This window comes from Seriola aureovittata, chromosome 2 (assembly GCF_021018895.1).
Source record: "Seriola aureovittata isolate HTS-2021-v1 ecotype China chromosome 2, ASM2101889v1, whole genome shotgun sequence".
NCBI lineage: Eukaryota > Metazoa > Chordata > Actinopteri > Carangiformes > Carangidae > Seriola > Seriola aureovittata.
In genome coordinates, this window is record NC_079365.1 from 26,948,856 (window position 1) to 26,974,565 (window position 25,710).

The 25,710-nt window shown below is 41.6% G+C and overlaps 1 protein-coding gene across 3 annotated transcripts in view; it reads left to right on the forward strand.

The window, feature by feature from the left end:
• The window catches only part of mtss1 (MTSS I-BAR domain containing 1), a 61,234-nt gene that overhangs the window by 1,481 nt on the left and 34,043 nt on the right, over nucleotides 1-25,710 (forward strand). For all 3 annotated transcript variants that reach the window (XM_056395567.1, XM_056395576.1, XM_056395586.1), the window contains exons 2-3: nucleotides 14,741-14,802; nucleotides 21,773-21,846. In XM_056395567.1, the coding sequence (XP_056251542.1) occupies nucleotides 14,741-14,802; nucleotides 21,773-21,846 (136 nt within the window). The remainder of the gene's footprint in view (nucleotides 1-14,740; nucleotides 14,803-21,772; nucleotides 21,847-25,710) is intronic.

Here is a 25,710-nt window from a genome sequence, read left to right on the forward strand (position 1 = left end):
AAATGATCAATCGATTAACCTCAAAAATAATGAGCAGATTAATAGATACTGAAAATAATTATTAGTTGCAGCCCTAATTTCTTCATTTTGTTATGGCATTCATAACCTCATACGTCTTAGACTGGTTGAGTCATAAAGTACTGGAAAGCTGAAAATAATGGTGAAGAGTGGGTGAAAAAAAAAAACCAACCTAAACGCAGAAACTGAATGAGTTTAAGATACTTAAAAAACCTTGAAATGTGGGTTATTAAAGGCTGGATGTTGAGCGACTGGATATGATGAGTGCTGGTGATGTTGATTGGGTAATGAATGAGCAGAGGTTAAAGCTGGAAGTGGGCCATGTGAGAGGGTAAGAGGGCTGGATGGGGGTGGATTTTGCCAGCTGTGTGCTCTTTGATGTTTGTTAAGCAGGCTGCCCTTTGCTGCCTGTCTGCCTGTCTGTGTTTCACTGCTCTCAGATGTTCATCGTTATCAGCCTCTGTTTTCAAGTTGAGCCTGAACGCATCGTTTTGTCCGAAATATCCAGCAAAGGCTCTGCTGCTAAAGGAGATGATATAGGAGCTTTTCCAGCACATCTACAGGACTGATTTACAGTCTTGTTTTAGCATTTCACAAATATAATGACAGCTATATGTACACACTGGACAGGAAGTAACGACAAACTGCCATACAGTTGAGCCATGCTAGATTAATACTGGTAAACAAAGGAGATTTTTCCCTTTTTATTGCACTAATTATCGTTAGGTGTTCATTTTCAATTGAAGTTTCCTGTTTGAATTTTAGTGTTATGTTGTTTTTCAGTTAAACGTCCCTCATATCTTGGTCACAATTCCTCAATAGAGAGCTGAAGTGAAAGCAGAAGGTGCGGGTTCTGTTCCAGATGTAAGAAAACCTCATTCACAATCCCACTGACATGTGTAATGACGCTAACAACTCAAAACCCAGCCTCCGAACAGAGCCTCTCTCAACAGTCTGTCATTCTGCGGGCTTCATGTGTTTAGATACGGATGGTAGTTTTATAAAAATGATCTAATATTGTTGTTTATTTAGTATTTATAATATTAAAAGCCTTTAATGAAGACCATTTCCCATAAGACCCGGACGTTTTATGAGCTTAACATGAGTCTGTGAGTGATTCAGGGGGTCGAGGTTAGTTCAGACTTAAGTGTAATAGCAACAGGACTGAGAAGAGTTTCTTCTGTAGTTTCTCCATGCGAGCTGTAGTATTTTCAGTACATGTTATTATTTTGTACTCTGCTGTAGTGGATGGTGATTTGCCTCAGAATATGGAAAATAATCCACAAGAACATGCCCCCCCGCCCACCCCCCCCACCCCCATTGACTTGCTGTGTGGAAAAGTGCATACCCTGCATTACTGTCAGGGTGACACAAAAACAGATGCTGTGATACTCGTGCAACGTATGTGAAACTACTACAGTAGTAGTTCTGTTTTTCCACACGGTGTCAGATTCACAAAAACATTTTTTTTAATAAGGTTTAAGTCTCAAAGCTGTAGCCAGAGAATTAGGCTGCATTCGCTGCTTGGCCTCGCTAAAGTCGACGCTGTTATAGACGTAACATGAAAGCTTTTCAGTGCCGCAACAAACTCTCTTAACTGGGCAGACTCATGAATTGCTAATTTTAACCCGGTGAAAGCCACCTGTTCATGAGGAGGTGTGCCTTTTTGAGATTGGATCATTTGCATAATCAAGACCCCTGAAATTGCCACGTAAGGCTACCTGCTCTGCTCCTTTAGCGGGCAAGTTGTGTTCACAAAATTGTAGGGCTGCGACTATCATTATTTTATTATTATTGAATCTGCCAGAAAGTAGTGAAAGATGTCCGTTACAATCTCCCACAGCCCAAGGTGACGCCCTTCATTCAACCAACAGCCCAAAATCCAAAGATAATCCATTTCAGCTCATGCATGACAAAAATAAGCATCAAATCTTCACATTTGAGAAGCTGGAAACAGTAAATGTCTGGAATTTTTCCTTAGTATGATTATTTGATTATTATTTGAATAGTTGCAGATTATTGTTGCAGTGTGAAAGACAGAAATAAAGAGGGAATCATTAGACATGAAGTTAGAAGCTAAAAAACACATTTTAGGCAACGTGACTAATATACGAGATGGTCGGTGGGATGTGTGTTTGCCGAGATGTTAAAAAAAAAGACGATATAGTGAGTTACAGTAGATGATGTTACAGTGTCAGCTGCAGCAGAGGATGATACTGGATGAAGACCTGCAGAAAGACCCTGACCAGCTGTCAGTGAGTTTATCCTTGCTACAGCTGAACTGTAGAGGATGCTTTTAATTCTGCGTTAACTTATGTTTTATTTTTCTTGATTTCTGTATCGCATATAAGCTGCACATTTGATGATGACTCAGTCTGAAAATATACAGGAATGTTGTGTAAGAATGGGTGTTCACAGAATTCGTAGTAGCCCTGCTGTTTGCACTTCTGCTTCCTTAAGGTTAGATATCCTGTTTTCTGAACAATAGACTCCACAGTTTTCGACTAGAACTCTTCGATCCTGATTCAAACAGACCTGCCTCTCCGACAGGAAGGTCACCTTGCTGTTGTGAGTGATTGTAAATCACCCGAGAGGCCACAGGTTGGATCTCTGTAGGATGAGGAATGTGAGGAAAATGAGGACGGTCTCATTTCATTCTGAACGTAAAACATTTTGGATGAAACGTGATGGAACTTGCAGACATCCTGTGGTGAGAACAGTACACGAGTCACTTCTGCTGTCAGATAATGGTGAAGAGGGATGGTCACGGTAGTGTGTGTGTGTGTGCGTGTGCATGTGCATGTGCATGTGTACGTGCTATTGATTCAGAGCTTGTGGCATCATATCCTGGTATCTTACCAACATGGCACAGAACCAAAGGGAGCACTCCTGCCATCTGCCCCCCCCCCCACACACACACACACACACACACAGACACACACACACACACACACACACAGACACAGACACATGCACACGCACAGAGAAGTCATGTCTAATTAAGTAGAGAGTTGCTGTTCAGATAAATCTCTCCTTAGGGCATCATAACACGCCTGTGAAGAGCTCACACTGAATCAGTCAGCAGACATGAAGGCACAGAGGCTTGCTGCAGATTATAGGTCATTTTGTGAATTAACCACGCAGCCATTTAAAGGAAAAATAGAACATTTTATTATTATTGTGACATGAATTTCCATAAGATATCCAACTTAAGTACTCTGAGTAAGCACTGAATTGTGTTGAAGCGCAGTGTGTTGAGAAGTGTTTGTCGGGGGCCAAATACTCGGTCACTCCTCAGCCCTCACTATCGGTGTAGATGCACAGCTTCGCAGGGAGCCAAACACACTTCCAATAAAGGCTGACGACAGCAGATCAAGAGCAGATTGGTTTTTTTCTGAAAGCAATCGTGAAACTCTGAAAACATTGCCAGGCAAAGAATTCAAAGATGGTGATTATAAATCAGGAGGCATGGCATACGAAATAGACCTTGGAGTCTTGCCTATCTCATCAGTCAGGGAGGGGCCATAGAATTTGGTTTCAGATTCCAACAGACTCATAAAAGCTCATTGGAGTAGTAGAGTAGTTTTTACACACAGTATTAAACACTTTTGCACCAAAATTAGCAGGTGTAAGTGTTTTTTTTTAAAATGCGGGAGCCAATAAATACCCAAATCTACCCACAGTGTGAATGCCAATATTAGCCAGATGTGCACTCTGGATGGGATTAAAATCACTGACCAGTGCAGGTAATGTGAAAATCACCCCACCTTCAGTGCGGGCCTGTTTTACGCTGCAGTATCTTGGTCTGCGATGTTAAAATCGAGTTATTATAACTTGTTCCAAGAGGTTGTTTTTGAAGATTTTGAAAGTAGGAAAGAAACCGAGCCGACTAAATATGCATAACCTTCCAAGGGACGGCTGTCAATCATGTCTTCAGTCTTTCTGCATAATAACAGAAAGATATATTGAAACGTGTTTAAAGGAATATGTCACATCTCAGGATGAAGTCGGCGTCCTGCAGAAGCGTCATGGAACCTTTACGTTCTACTGGAGGGAGACAGACAGCTTATTGATTTCTGTCTCAGCTCTATCAGGGGTGACATTATAAGCCATCGACCTTCCACACTCCTCCATCTCTGCTCGCATCTATCCCTCCATCCTGACACGCTCACTACATACCTTCACTCTCACTCTCCCTCTCTTGCTCTTCGTGTCATGCACTCTTTTCTTCCTCGTGTTTTCCACCTCTTTCATGTTTCTCTTCTCCTCTTCAGTCATCCCTCCTTCCTCTCCTGTTTCTCCATCCACGCCTCTCTTCCTCCTCTTTCTCCCATCTCTCCATTTGTAGTCCCCCCCCCCCCACCACCACCACCAGTATCTCCCAATGTTATTTGCTGCTTCACGAGGATTCAATTAGTGTTTGAGTATTGAATTTATTCTCCTCGTTAACTGTTGACTTTAAAGGAAAATGCCACTCAAAACAACAGTTGACCTGCTCTGCTTCCCCTGGAGGGTATTAAGTTAGTGTGTGTGTGTGTGTGTGTGTGTGTGTGTGTGTGTGTGTGTGTGTGTGTGTGTGTGTGTGTGTGTGTGTGTGTGTGTGTGTGTGTGTGTGTGATTATGTGTTTACGCATATGTGTGCTGTGTATGTGTTATCTGTCCTGTGCTGAAGGTGAACTGAGAGTGAGATGGCAGGTGTGTGTGTGTGTGTGTGTGTGTGTGTGTGTGTGTGTGCGTGCGTGCGTACACGCGCGCAGAATAGCAAATGGGTTTCAACAGCGAGTTACAGCAGCGCTCAATTTCTGCACGGACACACACACACTCAGTAAGCAATGGTTATGACTGCATTACTGTATTTTATAATCAGACCTGTCTATATATAATTAACTGTGTGTGTGTGTTTTTGTGTAGAGTAAAATACAGGCTTTTCTTACACAAGTTGTTTTGACCTGAGTTATAACTGTGTACAATTACACACACAGACACACAGCTGCCACCTCACTCAGTCCAACTTCAGTACACAATACAGTACATACAACAGTATATACAAAAACACACCCTACAACTAGAAGCCATAATGTGATGTGGTGTAATCTCATGAGTCACATAACCGATATGAGATTTTATAGTTCCTGATAGGTGTGTGTGTGTGTGTGTGTGTGTGTGTGTGTGTGTGTGTGTGGGGGAGTGGTTGATTTCAGAGAAGTCTTACTGCACACAGGGAAATAAGCAGCCTCAGGTGAATATGGGTGTGGACAGACACACACACACACACACACACACACACACACACACACACACACACAGAATGCACACATTGCTGCAAAACAGACCAAGCAATCACTTAGGGACGAGAGGAAGGAGACATGAGGTGGCCTCCCCTCATTGATATCGATGGGGTGGAACAAATAGTAGAAATACGTGTCTGTATAACCCTGTTATATGTGTAGACAGTTTTACATCTCCAAAACAGCAATGTGTTAGCTTTAGCTAGGTCTACATAATAACCTGCCTTCTGAGTTTAAGTATTGAGCCCAATATGAAAGGATTTAATCGGACTTCCATAGTAAATATATCTATATAACTGAACAGACCTCCTCATGCACAGCCAGTATTAGCGGCTGGTTGGTCGCAGGAACAACAAAAGTGAAAATCAAATGACTCACATGACCAATTATCATCATCTTCATTTTGTCTTTTATTCTGAGATAAACAAAAAAAAACATGACAGTAACATTATACATGCATTATTAATATCACTAGAGTTATGAAACTTACATAGTTTTACACAGTATTAACAAAAATAAGAATTATCTATATAACTTTCATATCTTTAAAGCTACAATATGAAAGCTCTGGAAATCAAGCTAGCGCTGGCATCTTTCCCTGCTCGGTTACACTTAGCCCAGCCCTTCATCTCCAGTAAAATAGGAAATGCTGTTGCATAATGATGCAAAATACGCTCCCTGCAGAGCTGGAGAAACTTAATAAGAGTTGAATTTTTCAGTCAAATTCAAACAAAAAATTATTATTTAACTTGGCTGAAATCATCATAGAGCTTTAAACTTGTAATACTGACTGCAGTAGATGGTAGTCATTCATCTTAGAATAACTTATATGGACAGTAAAGCCCAGGAACACATTTCACTTTTTTTCATAAAGACCGGTGAGAAAAACCCTCGGTGAGAAATTTTAGTGAGTCACCAAAGCTGGTGGAACAGAGGTCTCGGAGTTATAGACCTCGGCTCTCTGTGGATTATGGGATACTGACTGATCATAAACTGCGTTTCTCAATTTCATTTGAAGGGAGCCTTTCAGATTGAACAGATCCGTTCTGACGTGTCGAGCTGTGTGTGGAAAGTTTGGAAAGAAGTCAGGAGGATGGGTGGTCATGAGTCAACAGGTAGAAAGAGATGGTGGCGATGAGGCACTAAGGATGCGTGCAGTTCAATAGAGGGTGTGAATTTATAAAACAAACACACCAGAGTTTTTCTTTTCAGTTGATTTTATGAACTGATGTCTGGAAAAAGTTGAAGCTAAAACTAACTTTCAGTCTTAATGGAAATGATGTTGAGGCATTTTATAAGATACTGCTAATAAGTTTGCAGTTAATTTAAAAAAAAGTTTTATCACTTGGGCTTTAATTTGCCAGAATTGAAATATAGTGGCTGTGATTTCTAAAGCTGATCTGAGAATCATATGAAATGGACTCGGAGATGCATCGTCAGTAAGAGACCGGAGACGGAGAGATACACAAATAATATGCAAAGAAACAGAAATAGACAAAAATCACATGGAGATCAGCTGCCGTTTACTTCCTTTTCTCCATAGCACCAGCGCCCTGTGGCAACACACAACGAGAGGCAAGGAGGGAAACACAGAGAGTCGAGAAAATCACTTTACTGCTGGTTAAAGACAGTGGCACTCATTCATAAAATATTCAGACAGTAGCATTTGGATATAGAAGCATGATTTATTAAACTAACAAGTTTAAGAAATAGCAGGTACAATTACAATGTGCTTTAAATGTTATTATGACTCCATCTCAAAAATGCCACACACCAACAGTCCCTCTAAGATAAAAGATCAGAAACAACAGATTACAAAGGAAGTGTTGTCACCTAAGATTTGTGCTCACCTGTCAGTAACGGTGGGGATCTGTAACATCTGTAGCTGATGTTAAAAAACAAACAAACATCATTTGTAGAGAGAGAGAGAGAGAGAGCACCAGTTTTGATAAGAATCGAACACTGACATTGTCCTAAAACGATCTTTTGACCATTTCATATAGAAGAGGCTATTTAAAAAGTGCAGAGTGACGTATCAGGTGAGAGTTTGTGTATTTGTTCTCGGATCATTTATCATTTCCTAGGGAATATGTCTTTGTATTTGTTTGGTTTGAGTAACGGGGGAATGTGGCGGTGGCGCTTCATGTCCGCCAGTCTGCTGCCAACCGGTTGTAAAGAGGAAGAGGGACAGCAGGAGAGACTCGTGAGCCTCACCCAATCATATAGTATTGATTGGTCCATCTATCTGCTGCGGTCTCGGTCAGAGAGCGATGACGTGACTTTCTGCCCCTTTTGTACTGAACGTTATGTATTTGAAATATTACATGCAGACAAATGGGAATTATTTCCTTTTATTTTACCAGGAAATCCCATTGAGATATGAAAAGAAGTGAATGACAACAAAGTTAATGGGAGTGATTTGCCTGCTGTTGGTATTAAAGAAAGAAAACATTGTGAGTTATGTAAGAATGATAAGAGGAATGGAAAGTCCATGATCTCCTCTGCTGTTTGTCTCACTTAATAAAAACCTCATTATTTCACAGATAAAGGAGCGAGCAGTCGACTGCGTTGAACACATAGTCTTCACTTCATAAACCATTAACCCGATGTTGACGCACCCTACCTGTCTACTTTCCCCTCTGTCTCTCCTTTTTGCTTTGAGTCAACCAGTATTGCTCAAACACAATGTTAAACAAACCCATCAACCTGTTGTTTGAACAGCCTCCACCTCTCTCGCCCTGCCTCGCTCTCCCTCGCTCTTAACGTGGCGACTGTTTGTCTGAAACATAATTGCCACAGACTGAACAAAAAATCCAGTGTTTTTTTTTTTTTTTTTAATATGTATTTTGGGGCGACACAGTATTAAGCAAAGGCTTTGTCAGGGAATAAACACAAGTATATTTTACCAAAACAGCGCTTTATAATATAGGATAAGTCTGGTGATATTCTGTTTGTTTCTTATTGTCGACAGTTCCCACGAAAAGACAAAACCAACAATGACTTGATTCTAGTTTGGTCTGTGTAAAGCCAGACATATCTTACTCCTTTTGTGCCCTTGTCCAAAACCATTAAAAACACATCAGTGAGTCACATCATTGTGCAGACTGACATGTTCCTTCATCACCATGAAGACTTGTCTTTGTAGCTGTAACAGCAGGAAGCTGCTGCTTCTCTCAAGACGAGCTTCCTCGCCATGAGCAGCAGAGCAGCTCCCATCCTCGCCGCTGTTGCCAGATTGCACGTGTTTGGGAAAAAAAAAAACGCTATTTCAGCCTGACTTTCAGACGTTTGGGCTCGACGTCTGTCCATCTTTGGTTTTAGAGGGATTTATAACACTTGTTTGAAAGCTTTTATTGCACTTAACTTAACGAGTTGTCGACCTGTCTCTCTGCTCTGGCCCGCTCTGTGAGGGGAGGGGCTAAGACACACTGTGAAACACAAAGCAGAGGAGAGAAACGTGACTGTAAATGACAGCAAATCACAGAAGAGACTCCCGCTGAGCTGAAATGAAAGGAGTGCACATACATTAGGTAAATAACAAATTGTTAGTTTGTTTTTTTCCCCTGTGGGAGAAGGTGATCCTGTTGGAGGGGATAGAAATGCATACACAAAGCCTTGGTATTGTTTCACCTAATAAAAAGGAAGTAAAACTAAAATGACAGGCTAGTAGTGATCCTTTGTCTTGTGTGATTGCCAGGTTTCGCTCTCAAACTGGTTTCAGAGGAATTTGCACCATCACATTCTTTGGGTAAATAACTTCTCCGCTCTGTGACAGGAGGGTCATTAATGTTCCCATACATCTCAAACCAGGACATTTCCCCTCCTGCAACCATTTAGTCAGAAATGTGAAAAGAAACTGCTCAATGGAAATGGTTGAATTTCCCTCTGCACACAAGGCTCAGCTCCTCAGTGTAAATCAGAGTGTTACTTCTGTTCGCTGCGTTAAAACAGACTCAGAATTAACCTCCAGCAGCAGTGAAAGAGAATTGTTGTGTTTGTGGCAGGGAAATGAGCGTTTAAACTGAGCAGCGTTTGTAGTCCCGGCTTATTCTGATCACCTGTTCGGCTGCCACAGTGAAAGTGGCAGGTGAGTGATGTGGGGATTACACTTATGTGTCTGCAGAGTAGCACAGGTACATGTACTGTAGGTTGCAGAGGCTCGCTGAGGGACACACACACACACACACACACACACACACACACACACACACACACACACACACACACACACACACCTCTGGGCTGTGCATTGGACAAAACAAGCACTGGGGTTAGTATAAATTGCAATGAAAATTTATAACTATTTTCTGGCATTTTTAGACCAAACATTAGATTAATTAATTGAGCAAATTGATTAAGAACAATGATTGCTAGTTGTAGTCTTAAACCGATATCTAAACCTCCAGCCACGGCTCTTTGTGACTGACTGACTGACGGACTGATTCAGTGAATGAATTACCAGCTCACTGGTCGACTGACTAGTTGACTAGTTCTTTGTAGAGTGAGTTTGAACTCCAGAAAGGTCAGCAGGGAAGTATTCTCACTCTCCTGACATGTCACGTCAGTCCGTCCACAAGGCTCTGTCCCCGTCTCCATCCCTTTGTCGGTCAGTAGAGCAAGTCAGGATTATGACGGTAGGATTAGACGCCACTGGCAGGTGACTACACACACACACACACACTGGAGTAACAGTATACCTGGTCATGCTGTCTGGTTGACTGAGCAGATAAGATAACAGCGCCGTATACCTTCTATACGTGGGGGGGTGGAGGGGGATGCCCGAGGCTGTGTCAATAGGGTTTCCTGTGTCGGATCTAGTGGAGCATGCAGACCATTTCCACTCAGCTGTGCAACGTTTCAGGCAGGTACCAAAGCTGCTAGAGTTAAAAGTCTAAAATACTATATGTTTAAAACAAGTGCCCATCATGAATTCTCAAACCCAACCCACCACAGATAAGTAACCATAATTATAGCCGGATGCTGGATTTTTTTAGGGCGATATTGACATTTGAAAAATGTCAAAGCAAAGTCTTGGCTGAAAGTTCACTTTTTTACACAAATACAAGAAGAAATAATGTGTGAGACATTGTTTGTATATGAGCTTAAAAATATCTTTGGCATTTTTGTGCGGCAGTTTCTTTTTGTTGAGCAGCATTTACATAGAAACAGAAATATCTTTGATAAGCTAATGTGCAAATTTATCAGTCGGGCTCCGATTTGAGTTCTGCTAATTTGTAAAACAAAAACTATCTGGTACAGCAGGGAAATTAGCTGCTCAAACAACTGAAAGAATAATGACCATTTTCTACCAAAGAGCCACCGCTGATTTGAAGAGTAGCCCAACTCCAACACTGAATTTTGTACATCATCATTTTGATTGTTGTCGTAAAAAAATAAGCAACTGTAAGATATCATCTTCAGCTTTGGTAACTTGTGAAAGGCACTTGTTTTAACCTTTGACATTTTGGAGACTGAACCAGTCTTTGTGCTTTGTAGATTTTCTCCCTCTGACTGGAGTTCAGATGTAAAAGTAGCTGTCCAGCCAGATGATGGTCGACAGCTGTTTTGCTTGCAGCTGTCTCCGGTAGCCCTCCACACGCCGTCAGTGACCCTTGTGGGTCTCAGGACCCTAATTTAGCAACCGCTGCTTTAAAGGTCTCAGTATCAAGCTGCAGCAGACCCCGATACACTGTCTGTCTGTGGCGTTTTCAGCTCTGCTTGCTGCAAAACCAGTGCCGGGATATTTTGTCTGCGTCTGACTGTGACATTCCTGGCAGTCACAACAAATCCTGGCAGAATTTTAGGTCTAGGCGAGAAGTGGAGAGGGAACAAGAGGAGCCGTCCAAGAGCTGCACAGACTGAAATACAAGCAGCAGAGACATTTTGTGTTGTATGGTTTTGGTTTGTAGCTTTACTGTCTTACCCGCAGTGATATTCAGTGACTGTTCAAAAGGATAAACTGCATTTCTTGGATAACCAACATCACAGCCAACGAGAGCTGCAAGGACTGTCGATTAATCGATGGTCTTGTGTGATATTAAATTAAAAATCTTTACCTTAAGGTCTGTTGTTGAGACTAAACAGACAAATTGAAGATGTCATGTTGGGCTCTGAGTCATGGTGAATGCCATTTTAAATGCACATTTTTAAACATTTCATAGACAATGAGTAATCTGTTAATTGAGTAAATAATCTGCAGATGAATAGATAATAAAAAACAATTACGTGTTGCAGTCCTACAGCCAACATTACAGTGAGGAAGTGAAGGGTCAAAGTTATGGTACTATGATGATATTCCTGTGAACAGTAGGGGTGTAATCGCACATGAAATCTATGGTTTGTTATGCTGGCAGTTCGTTCATCCCTCGGTTTTGCAGTTATGGTTTTAGTAAGTTCTCTTTACAGCAGGAAATACAAAAGAAATGCAAGAAGATGAGCAGAAGTGAATGTCAATATGGCAATAATGCTTCTTGTCCATCGCCACTTTAAATACAGGGGAACTCATAACGCTCCCAAACAATAGATCTGAAGCACTTTGCAGGCTCTACCACCTCTGGTTGGTTTTGCTAACAGATAAAATCTGACCGAGTTGCATCTTTGAATTTATGTTGCACACATGCATGACCCTAACTGTTGGATCACAGATTGCACTGAACGTCCTGTACCGAATGGTTCTGGGTAAACATCCCCTGTAAACATATACGAAGCGTATGCAGACAGAAATGTATAGAAATAAGATTATAAGATGTCAGTGGGAGATCTGTGTGGTACAAGAGATTTTATTTCATACACGTTAAAGCAGATTTATACATGAAACAGTTGCATGAAACATGCATGGATTTTCTGAAATTAATATGCTGAAAAACCTCTTGCATGAGATGAGGTTTGGGAAAGATTACTACATGTTATGAATGCCCTCGGTTGAAAACTCTATTTTATCATATCTAGAAAGGGCTTGCTGCCTGAAATGTATTTTTAATCACTCAAGATCATCAATTCAATCATCACCAATGAGTTCAGCTCCAAAAAACATTTGACTTTCCATACAAATGCTGTAAGTGACTTCTCAGTTTTCAATGTGCTTCATCTTTTTCCCCCCACAGTGGTCAGTAAAGTTTTTGAGTGCAATCGTTTCCTATTCATTTCCTTCCTCTTCTATTTATTGCAGGTTCACTGTTAGTTGTTCACAGGGGCATTCAGACAGTCACCTGCAGTATTTCATCACACAGTGCTAAATCCCTACAGCTAGTAAACCTGTCAGCCCCACGCCGTGTGCATGACCGGCTAGCTGTGAAGCAAGGGGCCGGCTAACGGCTTTAGCGGTGTGGAGCTAAGAGGCTAATGGTGTGGTGTTAGGGGTTAAATCGGTATTATCCTCTCTCTGGTGGACCAGCACAGACAGAGGACAGACAGGGTGACCGGGTTCAGGAAAATTGAAGAGAGAGAAAGTGGGATTCAGCCCTCCGTTCCAACAGGGCTTTCCTGTGTTTTTAATTCAATAACCAGAGCACCACACCAGCAGCTGTTGGTCACAGATGTAACCCAAGGTCAGAGCCTGCAGCACGAACCAGCCTTAGATTACATAATCAATCAGCTGCTGTTACAAAAAACAGACACAGAAGCAGCTTTTACCTCCTAAAGAAGGAAGACATATTCTCATCTCTGCACAAGAATGTATTATTATTAATTACTATTTTCTCGTGCAGAGCTTTTAAACACCTCGCAGAAGTCGTGCTGTATGTTAGTAACAAATAAATTCAGATATTCTTCAGTTTGTTTGCATTGAAACGCAGAACAAATTTATTGCGAAGTAAAAAGTGAACCAGTGTGTGTTTAATCAGCTACTTGTTGTGGAGGTGAGGAGATTTAGAGCTTAAAGGATTTGTCGATTAATTGATTAGTCAAGTGACAAGATCACTCAGCAACTACTTGGCCAATCGATGAAACACATTTTTGCCGTTCAAGCTGAACTGCAGAACATGTTTTTTATCCTATATGATGGTACACTGAATATTGCAGCAATTTGAGGACATCAACTTGGGCTCTGGGAAATTGCAATGGACAGTTTTTAATTTTATTTTTTGCAATTTTCTGTCTTGATTTATCAAGAAAATTATCCTTTCCAACCCCTACATCTTTTCTTTTTAAAAAATAAATTAATTTGTGTCTTATTGTCCATGCCAATCATGTGCTGTGGTGTTTTACCTACACCCCTGCTGTTTTTATTCTGTTGCTTTTGTCTTGCTGTCGGAGTTGTGGCCTGTAATCATGAGTCCAAGCAAGGACCAAACTGTTTTGTCTCTAGTAGAACAGGAAGCAGGAACCACGACCATGTATCATACGGTGCAAATTGAGAAAAAATTAGTCTCCATTAGCATTACATTCGGCTTTGTTCTGGCATTTCTGCATGGTTGCATAAGATGTAGTGAGTGGGAATGCATCTGTTGACGTTGATAAAACTGAAATGAACACGATAACATCGGGAGGAGCTCAGCTGCGGTTTCATGGACGATCGATCACAGCTGAATGACAGCAGCCTTGTTTTGCTTGTATTAGGCTTCGCTTCCTTGTGTTTGCTTCTGTATGTTGATGGTTGAGAGTCCACAGCTTCTGTGTTCATGTGAAACCCAGAGAAGCCAAAAATAACACGAGGCAGTCAGCTGTTGACTGGTTTTACACTGAGCTGCTGCTGCTGTTCACAGAAAATCAGTCAAAGCTGTAAAATGAATGTTAAGTTCAGTGATAATAAAGAACGCAGAGGTCAGTCGAGAGAAAACTAGTTGATAACAATTCTGATAATCAGCCTACTGTTTAGGGTATTGATCAAGTCCAAACACTAATTACCATATATAACCCTGATTAACTTGAATATAATTATTGACTTGTGTCTTTCTGTCAAAATACTTCACTTGTTACTTTTCTTTCATACCCAGCTGCTTCTTTTTACTGCACGAGTCTTGATGTTTTCTTTTCTTCCTGCACTGTGATTTTTAATTAAGATCTTCACTGGTTTCATATTGCAGCTCTAATGATCTGTCAAAACGCCAATGGGATATTCTTATAAATATCATTTTCCTTTTGTGTGTTGACACACTATTTGGAGGATTCTTCGTGCTGCTACCTCTATCTGTAATTTCGAATAAAGCAATAAGCATTAAGATAGCATGGTTAAGCAAATGAGATCAAATATATCTCGAATATACTTCCATTTTCACAAAGTGTTCATGTTGGGTGTGTACACTCCAGTCCTGGTTTAATACTAATACTTTAATAATAGTTAAGGTTAAAAGCTCTTCAGGATTACTGGTATGAAATACATATTGTTAAAGCCTCAAGGCGAACATCGCTGTTAAAGTCTGTGAATCCTCTTGTGGTCACTTGAACGATGCTGTTGGAGGTTTAATGTCGTTGGTGTTTCTCTGTGTTTGCTGCAGGCCAGTTATCCTACATGGGAGGACTTTTTAACCAAAGGAGCCAAGCTACAATCACAGCTCAGGTAAGACTCACAGACATGCACATTTAAACGCAATCTGTTATTATTATTTCTCTAATTGACCTGACTACTCGCTGCTATGGCAGCAACATAATTAGTGATGCATTTTCACCTGTGGAGCAGCCACCAAACTCCTATAATAACCTATAGGACAAGTCTCTTACCTCTGAACACCAGAGCACAGATGTAGAGCAGCATAAAACCACTACGATGCTACGTCTGAATGCAAATAATCACAGTGTTACTTAGCATCCATGTCTTCTATGATATATTCTGCCATTTTTACATTTCTTTACTCAAGTCCTGGTCGGACCCGAGAGTAAAGTTTCACTTCCTCACATCTTTGTCACCTTCTTCACCCCTGATGAGTTTGCACCCTCGTTTCTTTTCCTCCTTTATTCTCCACAGTGAAATTTACGCCGCTACGACACTCACCTCCCACTGGAATGAATGTTGTGGATGTCGATGTATTTGGGGTCAAAGTTCAGTTTACTTGAAATCTCTGCACAAGCAGAAAATCACTGTGGCGTCTGCTAGAAAAGAACACAACCGATCTCTCTGTAGGAAACAATAGCTGGTCTATGCACAATAACAAACGTGTGAACTTGATGTGAAAGCCGTGTAAGGTCATGTTTAGACCGACAGTAGCACTGTGTGGAAAACACGGGGTTGTTCAGCAAAAAAAAGTTTAACCTGACTCAATCTTTGCCACAACACAAAGTGATGTCATCTTGCAAAATGCTTTGGTGGCCAATCAGATAAGAGCACGTGCACATTCCTGATGGATTATTTTGTCATGTGAATGCCGTTTCCTCTTCTAGCGTTTACCTCGTAATCTTTGCGATAGAAGTGAAGGCTGTTGGGAAAACATTTGACAACAGTTAAATCCTACGTCCTCTCACTGATACCTGAAACAACCAGCCCCCACCAACACGTCCTCGTGCATTATTTTAAAGAAGGGGTGTTTTTGGTCTGAATGTCCCCAAAGACCAAAGAATATCTCACTGCTTTTGATCCTCGTACGGAAACATAACATGTCCACAGAGTCAGAGTGTCTTTCTCTCGTGTGGCAGGTGGCAGCTCAGTCAGTCACAGTGTTGTTCACTGTGCAGTGAAGCAGAAGAAGAGTTACCAGAGTCTGGTTTACAACTAGTTTATCTGCCAAATACTTGGTCGGAGTCCTTCAGGGTTTCTCCAAGGAAACTGTTTAACCGAGGTGGTAAGAGAACCACATCCTCAGCCTCAACTCGTATTAAGTTTAGTTAGACAGTGACAGTCTGAACAGTAGCCACGTTCATTAAATACATGGTATTTACTATGTGAAAGAGTGAATGCTCTTTTCTCCAAAGCTTCAGTAAAAGTGTATTTTTTATGATAACAGCAGAGTTGGTCTTTCTTTCCTTTGAAATAGCTCACCTTCATTTACAGCTCTGTGGAAAACCAGCGTCTTCTCTTGACTTGTCTTTTTACTGACTGTTGAATTAGGTTTGACCTGATTCATATCTCAGTTCTTTTAGTTTCATTCTGTATTTTTTAAGAGAAATGTTTGTATCTGTTAAAATAGCATTACTGCGAAACGGTGAGAAGTTTATCTTCAGTATCAAAACTCAGCATGTCATCTGCAGCTTTATCAAAACATTTTAAATGATAGCAGCTAGCAGCTAACATAACCCTGCAAAACATCCTTAGTAAACATTCTTATGTTTATGCATGTGTTCTGACGCTCTCTGTCACACACACACGCACAGTGACCCAGTAGCTGGCTCAGTGTAATAACAGTATAATGGCTGCGTTTCCCAGTAGGCCAGTTTACTTTGATAAGCATCACTCTGCCTGCTGCAGCCGGTCACAGACCATTATCCCTGCCCGTCAGCCAACTACACACACGCACACAGATGTAGGCACAAACAGGACATCCATGTTGTTCAAACCGCTCCAATTTTTAATGCTACTTAAAAGATCTGCTGCGGACACACAGCAGACACTGCACACATAAAGCTCTAATCCAGACTCTAAGTCCACAGTTGTGTTTGTTCTTTGAACCACCATAAAAACCAAAATGCCTTCTCAAATCTGAAACATGAAAACAAAGACGTTCAGGGGCTGTCTGTTTGTTAGGAAATTAATACTATATATATTTTGTGCTAACAAGCAGTTCAGTGAACATCACTGGGATTATTAGGCGGGATTTTGATTTTGAACCCAAGTTTTTACCGGATAACCTTTCATAGTTTAATGAAGTCTAAACTAGATTTGCTGCAGGAAACATTTAATTAGTTTATTGTTAAAGAGCTGCTGTGGCTCAGACTAAATCAAGTCTTCACATGATTCATATGGGTTCACAAATCTAACGGCTTTCGACAGAACCAAATCTAGACACAGCAGAAGTGGTTAAAATGACATAACTGTGGCTGAAAGGATGGAGTCATGAGTGCAGAGAGCCGCGCTGTGATTAGGATCTCGCACGACCCAACACAAATCTCATGGCTGTGATCTTTATTGTTGTCATGGGATGAAATCATCTGCAGTGCTGTGCAAAGTTTTTAGGTGCTACAAGGAAAGTGGAGGATGCTTTCAAAAATAAGGCCACGTGAAAAAAACTAAAACAAATCCCAAACAGGTAAACTGTGTCAGCGTGTCAAAACGAATTTCACTGTCAGGTGACATTAAACTGTGTATGTCTCTTAGACACTTAGACACCGTGTCAGTGAAGGGAACATCAGCACTTGCACAAACTCCTCATCTGCTATTGCATCTGTCGAGAGGACAGTACATCAACTCAACACAAAGTGCAGTGCAAACTGAAATCAAATCAGTATTTGCTGTGGCCCCTCTTTACCTTTACCAGTTCTCCTCAGTACAAATGCACAGAGGTTTTCAAGGTTCCTGTCAGGTAGTTTTGTTCTTGGAGAACCTGCCACAGTTCCTCTGTGGGTTTAGTCGGTCTCAGACTATGTTGACGCTGATAGGGTTTAGTGTTAAAACGCATCACTTTTGCTGCGTTTTCACCTTCTGTCTACTCTGGGTTTCACGAGGACCGAAAACGTTTAGAAATGCTGCTGGCCCCGTTTTTACTTTGAAAACTGCGGGGTGCGTTGTCAGCTGGACGGGCATAAACGGAGGCCTTTGAAAACGATGACGTCACTCTTTGAGTCTTATCAGCCTCGACTACCACACGGATAATGAATTACAGTTACTGACTAGGGCTGTCCCAAACGATTATTTTTTAAACGATTAATCTAACGATTATTTTTTTATTAACCTAACAGTAATTTTATTGCAATTATTTTCAAGTTAGTCATTTAATATAACAATTTGCCCCGTCCAACATCTTGCTCGCTGCACCGTGGTGTTTCCTCTTTATGTGCTCGTGCATGACTGTCGTGCTAGAGAGATATGCCGGATGCACTTTGCAGAGTCTGCAGTTTACCGCACTGTTGGTGTCCAGATTAAAGTATTCCCAAACTCTGGAGGACCGTGTACGAGCCTTTTTTGCCGCGTGTTGCTCCACACGCTCCTTCGTACCGCTGGTAGACGCCGCCGCGTTGTTCAAATAGATTTACACAGACGCAAATCATTCACGTAGTCAATGACCTCAATTACATCACCGCGTTGTCCCAGTCCGTGCGCTGCGCTTGTATCCGGGTAAACCAACGACGATGGATATAAACGGTCCCATTAGAAAGTTCCGGTTTTGTTCTATGAACATTTACCCTGTGTGGTTTTACACGACGCATCGACACTTAAATTCCACGTCGAATCATTTTTATAATCGACTACGTCGATTACGTCGGATAATCGTCCCAGCCCTATTACTGACCTTGTTGTTTTTGCTGTTGAGGAGTTAAATTCTTCATTTTCACGCTGCAGCAGTCTCCGCTGTTCCTCATTAGTAATATGTTCGCAACTAATCAACTGCAGAGGCGACAACCTGCTTCCTGTTTACACACATGCCCGGTGTATGTAATTGCTCATGCATGTATGCGTTTTCAGGTGAGATCGTTTTCGTTTTTTAAAATGGAAACGTAGTAGTGTGGACGCAGCCTCAGAGTCTGCTGTCTCTTCATGTGATCCCAGACTGACTCCATGATGTTGAGACCAGGACTCTGTGTCTGTCTGTCTCTGATGATAGTCTCTATGACTCTGGCTGTGTGTTTGGGCTCATATTCCTGCAGCACAAACTAGAACTGATCGGACGCCTCCTGATGATACGGCGTGATGGTTAAGAATCTAAACCTATGAAGTGGGTAAAACTTTTGCCCTGTGTGTGAAAACATGAGTGACTGTTAGTAGGAGGTTTAACTACCCGTGTAAATGCATTTCCTCCCAGTAAACACAGGATCAAATAAACTGTTTTCAGTCAAGTTCCTCGGACAGTCGTTCTGCGTGGAGACACAAAGTGTTCGAAAATCATAAATCAATCAAAATCATTATCAGTTGATAACGTGTTTGCTGATTTGGATTGATGCAACAGCCAATCACACAGTTGGCTCTACCCTGTTTGTTTTGAATGACAGACAGAGACATTTTGATGAAAGGCTGCATTATTAGACAATAGAGTCACTGGAGAAACAACGCTTTTAAATAAGATAAATAAAAAAAGAGCAGTTAATAAAAAATGTCCTGCAGGAAACTGTTATAGTGTAAAAAGCAGGATGATATTGCATTTCATATAATGAGCTGTAAAAATGTATTAGGTTGTTTCATGGTTAGATAGATGGTTCTGTCAGTATCCACTCATGAATATTTATTTTACAATGCCTTTTACTACCTACAGTTGTGTTGTTGGAAACATGACTTTGATTTAAACATCAATGATATTAGAAATTGTCTGTAATCCAGATCTCATGTGTAAATAAACGATAACTGTCGCTGCGTCTGTTAAGTCTGGGACACTTACTGCTTCCAGCTAAAGATGCTTTTATTTACAAAGGAATTTATTGAGTCTATTTCCATTTTAGGTTTTCTAACGTCGACTTATTAAACAGCTGAATTACTGTATTAGCTTCTTTTTATTGTCTTATTTCCCTTGTAGAATGATTTCAGCTTCAGGTTTGGGATGATTAGAACGTTTGCTCATAAAATCTGGTGCAGAATAAAACAAACAAACAAACAAACAGCCAGCCCCACCCTGCGTGTAGTTCAGTGTCTGAACTTTAAAGCAGCGTATACCAGCTGAACAAAGACAAACCAGAGCCGCTGTCATACACCACGGAGGGTTTCGGTGTCTTGTTGAGGCACGGGCATCATGGGACGGCACATCAAACATGTCTGTGCACACACGAAGCCACAGTACTGTGTTTTAACTTCGTTTCTGATAACAGTCTTAATATTAGTTTTAAACCCAGATGTTACAAGACTTTTAAGTGTCCTGTGCCTCATTATCCTCATGATTCTCATTGGTGGGTTTGTTGCGTTGTTGCTGCTGTTGGTTCATGTCAAAGAAAGTTTTGTTCTTTTTGATTATTTTTAGTTATTTCAGTCGAACATGGAAATCGCTGTTCTTCATCACACACAATGTAACTTCAACTTTTTAGATAATGCATATGGTGTGTGTGTGTGTGTGTGTGTGTGTGTGTGTGTGTGTGTGTGTGTGTGTGTGTTGTGTTGTGTTTGTATGTATTTAGTCTTTGATATGAAAGAAATTTCCACTGAGGTTAGACACACACACACACACACACACACACACACACACACACACACTATTGACAGCACTGTCATCTGATCTTCCTAGTTAGGTTTTCAGGGGTAATGTGTGCGTGTGCGTGTGCATGTGTGTGTGTGTGTGTGTGTGGCTATGGAAACACAGACCTGACTGGAAATGGAACACACAACACACACACACACGCACACACAGACAATAGGTCCATTGATGATGATGATGATGATGGGGTGTGTGTCAGGAGGTCTCCAGTTGCACTCCTCACACTGGCCTTTGAGGGCGACTGGCCTCTCATGTGGCTCCAGCTCTCCTGCTTCCAAATTAAAAGTCCTTTATTTTTCTTTTTGAAAACCAAGCGGAGGTTTGTTTGTGATGCGCCTGCTGCTGCTGCTGCTGCCGCCTTTCTTTGATCCCGACCAGAGAAGAAATATTTTGTATTTTATTTGTTTTGGTTCGATCTGCCCAGTTATAAGTAAACAAAGGTCACATGACTCACAGTGAAATCTGCCGTTCACCATGCAAGAATAAAGTTATCTAGTCTTGTACAGTTAATGTAATTTCAGTTTATCATAACGGATGTGAGTGTGTAATTTTCCTCCGAGCATCATTACATTTAGACTGATACTGAGTTGATAGTTCTTATCAGTTTGGTTCTTTTCCTTTTATTTCCCCGTTATCTTCTAATGTGGAGTTTCCAGTCGGCTCTGGTTTGCACTTTTGAAACTGGAACCGTGGAAATCCTACTTGAAGCCAACGTGCTTTAATGCATTCCCCAACAAAAGAGACACAATCTGAAAATCTCCTCAGAGGCACCTGTCAGATCCCTTCACCCAATCCCCCACTGGCTTCCCACCAGCGAACACACTCAATCGTGTTTCGTTTGATTTGCAAGAAACAGCGGTTTGTTACAAGTGGAAACCGTGTTGCTTTGTTTTTGTCTCTAACAAAAGCTGCTGTTGCTGCTTCAGTGTATGATGTATTTCATCAGGCTGTTGTTGCATGTTGACAACAAGTCTTACTTTCACAATGCTCCCAAGTGTCTCTAAATCCTAACCACTCCTTAAACGAGCGAATCTGTTCAAGTCTCGACTCTTAATGAACTGGTTCCCGCTTCTGTAGTTGGAGGGCTGAAGCTTGGCTCCACGGTGCTGTTCCACGTGTGTCTCAACCGTGTGTTTTAATGACGGACATAATCTGAAGTGTTGGTTCTTGACAATTTTCACTGAGACTTGTACAAATCCAGATTTCACCCAAAACACGTCTGGTGTATTGAATGGATTAATATATGTGTGGTGTTTGTTTTTGATACAGGACGACCATCGTGGTTACCGGAGCCTTCCTGGATGCTTTTCAGAAGGTGGCAGACATGGCGACCGGGACCAGAGGTAAACACAAACACACACACACACACACACACACACACACACACACACACACACACACACACAGGTATACACAGTGCGATACAGACACATACAGTTGGATTGTGTTTTAGGCCGTGGGCCAAACAAACTGGGAGGATAATCACTCTGTTTGTGTGTGTGTGCATATACATATGTGCGTCTCTGTGTGACATCATGTAAGTGACCCAAGAGAAATGTTTTCCCTCTATTCCTTCCTTCCTTCCCACAGTGTGATCTTTCACTGTCTCCCTCCTTTCATTATAAATAGTGAGATCACGATGGAACTAATTAGCTCCATTAACTCTCTGTGGACCAGGCTCTGTGTGTGTGTGTGTGTGTGTGTGTGTGTGTGTGTGTGTGTGTGTGTGTGTGTGTGTGTGTGTGTGTTTGAGAGAGAGATAATGTAGGAACCATTAAGGATTGTGCTACTGGGGAAAGAAATGGGCCACAAAAATTGCCAAGACAATTTTCAGTGCATCTCTCTCTTCCTTTTTTTTTCCTTGTTGTCTTTCTTTGTGCCGAGTTACTTCAGCTTTTTGGGTCATTTCCCTCCTTTTTCTTTCTTTTTGTATTTCTGTCTGTCTCTGAAATAACACAGTGGAACCTCGTGTGCAGTTGCCTTGTTTTACCCTGGATTAGGTTTCATGCACCAACAATCACACACAGACACTTCATAATGCAGGTCGCTCTTTAGCTCTTTAATGCTGATGGAGTTCTCCGACATTGTGGGAAATGCTCTCGTTTGCTTTTGTCTTCAGAATTAAATACAACAATCATTTTCACAGCATCAGTTTGTCAAGTATAGAAGTACACCTCATGGCCGTGTCAAACATTACACCCTTCAGTACTCCACAGGTTCTGTCGCATTCATGATTGACGTGAATAAACGCAGCAGAACCAGAGATGGTGTCATTCCTCTTCCTTGTGCCTACACTACCCACAATGCAGACAGTTTGGACAGGGAGTTGTAGTATGCTAGTAGGAGCTAATGTAGCCTGGAGCCTCAAACGGAGATGAATGAGCAGGCTACAGAGATCTGATAAGCTCGACTATTTTTCATTTTCAAACTTCTTCAGCCCAAACCGAGACATAAAACAGACGTAAAACATTTTTATTGCAGGGTAAGTTCAAACATTGACTAAACGTCCTCTCATCTGAGAATAAAGTATCAGTAATGAGCCCGGCTGATGCAGACTAAAGGCTGTACAAATACACAGAGGATGTAGACAGGGACTGCTGGCGTATTCAGAGCTGCAGCGCCTGTGTGTTGGGGCCTTCGTTAAGACAGTCAGCTGCTGGTATGATTATGTAACGCAGAAGTCGGTTGGTATTTAAAGAAAATCCAGTAATATGTGGGTGTGTGTGTGGGAGGTGAATTATAACCACTCCCCTCCGCAGAAGCCTCAGCAAACCTGCTCTGTCATGTCTTGCGTTCATGTTTGTTCATCGCAGCAGAGGGAACACACATTAAGAAACATGGCGAGCGTATAAATGTGATAACTGTGGGTGACACTTCCAGGAATTTAAAACATGGTAAAATCCTTTAAATAGCGGTTAATGTGAAATGAACAGCTTCAGGCGGGTTCAGATCACATTCTGCAGCTCATGACATCACCTGAAGCATAAAGGCTGAACATCTGCAGACGTTTCACCATCGCTGTATCATAAGGTACCATCATGCATCTCACACGCCACAAGACTCACGGCAGTCAGCACGTGCAACACGTGTTTATCTCTCTCTGTCTGTTAAACACGCACACGCACACGCACCATCTCATACCTACATAACACTGTCCATACCTTTATGTGTGTATTGCTCTGTACGTAAAGTGTCATCTCTCGGCTTGAGACACAGAGAGGTCACAGGTTCAAAGTCTGCTGCAGCCACTGTGTCCTTTTCCTGTCGACGTGTCCTCAAGCAAGGCACTGTAACCACCACCCCCCCCCCACCCACCCACCCACCCTCACCCGCCCGCTGTGGGTGCTTCTCATAAAACTGAGCAGACAAAGAAGGAATGAAGAAAGGTTTTCCTGCAGTCAAAGCTATGAGATGAGTTAGAGCAGCTGATTATGACGGATTTATAGGATGAAACGTTTCACTTTCTAAAAACTACTGGTACCACTTCACACCTTACAAAGCATTTATAAATGGTTTATAATTAGGTTTTTCATTTGGTTGTTAACAATTTATACATTTTGTTTATGATTTATGAAGTGTTGACAAGCTATTTAATAAACCATTTATAAACCATTTATAAATCCCTTATAAGGGAAGTCTCATTGTGACGTGGTACCAAACTACTTTCTATGTTTAGAAATGGCAAAAGAGTGAAGCTTCTGTAGCTCAGATGGCAGAGCTGGTCATTAATCATACTGTTGGTTGTCCCCAGCTCCTCCTGCCCAGAAGTTTCTTTGAGTAAGACACTGAACCCGAAATTACTTCGGATCCATGTTTGTATGAAAGGGGAGAATATAAGCTGCTTTGGACAAACACGTCTGCCAAATAATTTAAATCTAATGTGAAAAGGTGCAGGAGCTCGTGACCTGCTTTTCTCCCCTGTCATGTATCTGAATGAGTTGTCTTTTTAATCAGTTTGTGGCTCGACAGGAAATTGATCAACAGCCCTCACAATCAAATCTGTGCAGGATATTTCTACATCCTCACCATCACAAGTTGCGTTCAGTAAACAAAAGTCACAGATAGCACAGCTGTTGATGTTTGCTGCTGCAGGGATTCAAAAAGTGCTTAAAAGTTAGTCAATTAATCAATTAGCCGATAAAAAATGAACTAACAACTGTGATAATTGATTAGACACTCAAGTTATTTGTCTCACCCACGTCTCAAGTCCTTGAGTCCTGTTTAATCATTTGACTCATTGATATAATGCGTCATCACAGTGAGCGGGAGAGGGTCAGACACAGTTCAGCCTGTGTTGAGAAATGAGTTCAGACGTAGTTCTTTGGTAGAAAACACGTGTGATTCATCTGGTTCAGCTCCGCTTTGTCCTGGTCTGGCTTCACATTTGCCTCTACGTCTATTTGCATAACCTCCACTTGCACCGTCACGTAGAGCTCCCATTCATGAAGTGTTGCAGCGGTTCGTTTATCAGGTCTCACCTGCTTATCACAAGCGAACTTTGTTGTATTATGTTTATTATCATTTTGTCTTTTGTCCACTTGATTTTACTCATGATTGCTGCTTTTATTTTATTACTGTAGTTATTTTTGACTTTGCGTGATTGTTATTAGCTATTACAGCCTTTTTATCACCTTTTGGTTTGAACTGGTTCATGTCGTCTGTACCAAACAAGCTACCGCATGCCTTCATTTCCTAAAGTATCCGTCTGTCTGCCCTGGTTTAGCCCTGTTCGGCCCTGTTCGGCCCTTGTCTGGTCGAACCCCGCTCGCTCCTGCAGTGGACACAGGACTGTTGTCATCTGTTAGCAGTTAGCTCAGTGTGAAGCTAATACGGCCTCTACAGACGACGTGTTGACCAAGCACATTCCACTATTCTGTGTGTGTGTGTGTGTGTGTGTGTGTGTGTGTGTGTGTGTGTGTGTGTGTGTGCGTGCAGCTGTGCAGTGTGTTTTGACAGCTGTCTCCTCCTCCTCTATTCTCTCTCTCCAGATTCTTCAGTCTGTCAGCTGCTGAGTATGAGAGAGAGAGAGAGAGAGAGAGAGAGAGAGAGAGAGAGACAAAAGAAGAGTGGAACAGCTGACTTTGAGGAAGGCCACTAGTTACCCCCAATTAACACGCACGCACGCACACACACACACACACACACACACACACACACGCACTGTTGCACTCCTTGCGTTGACAAGTCTTGTCAGCATATAAGAACAC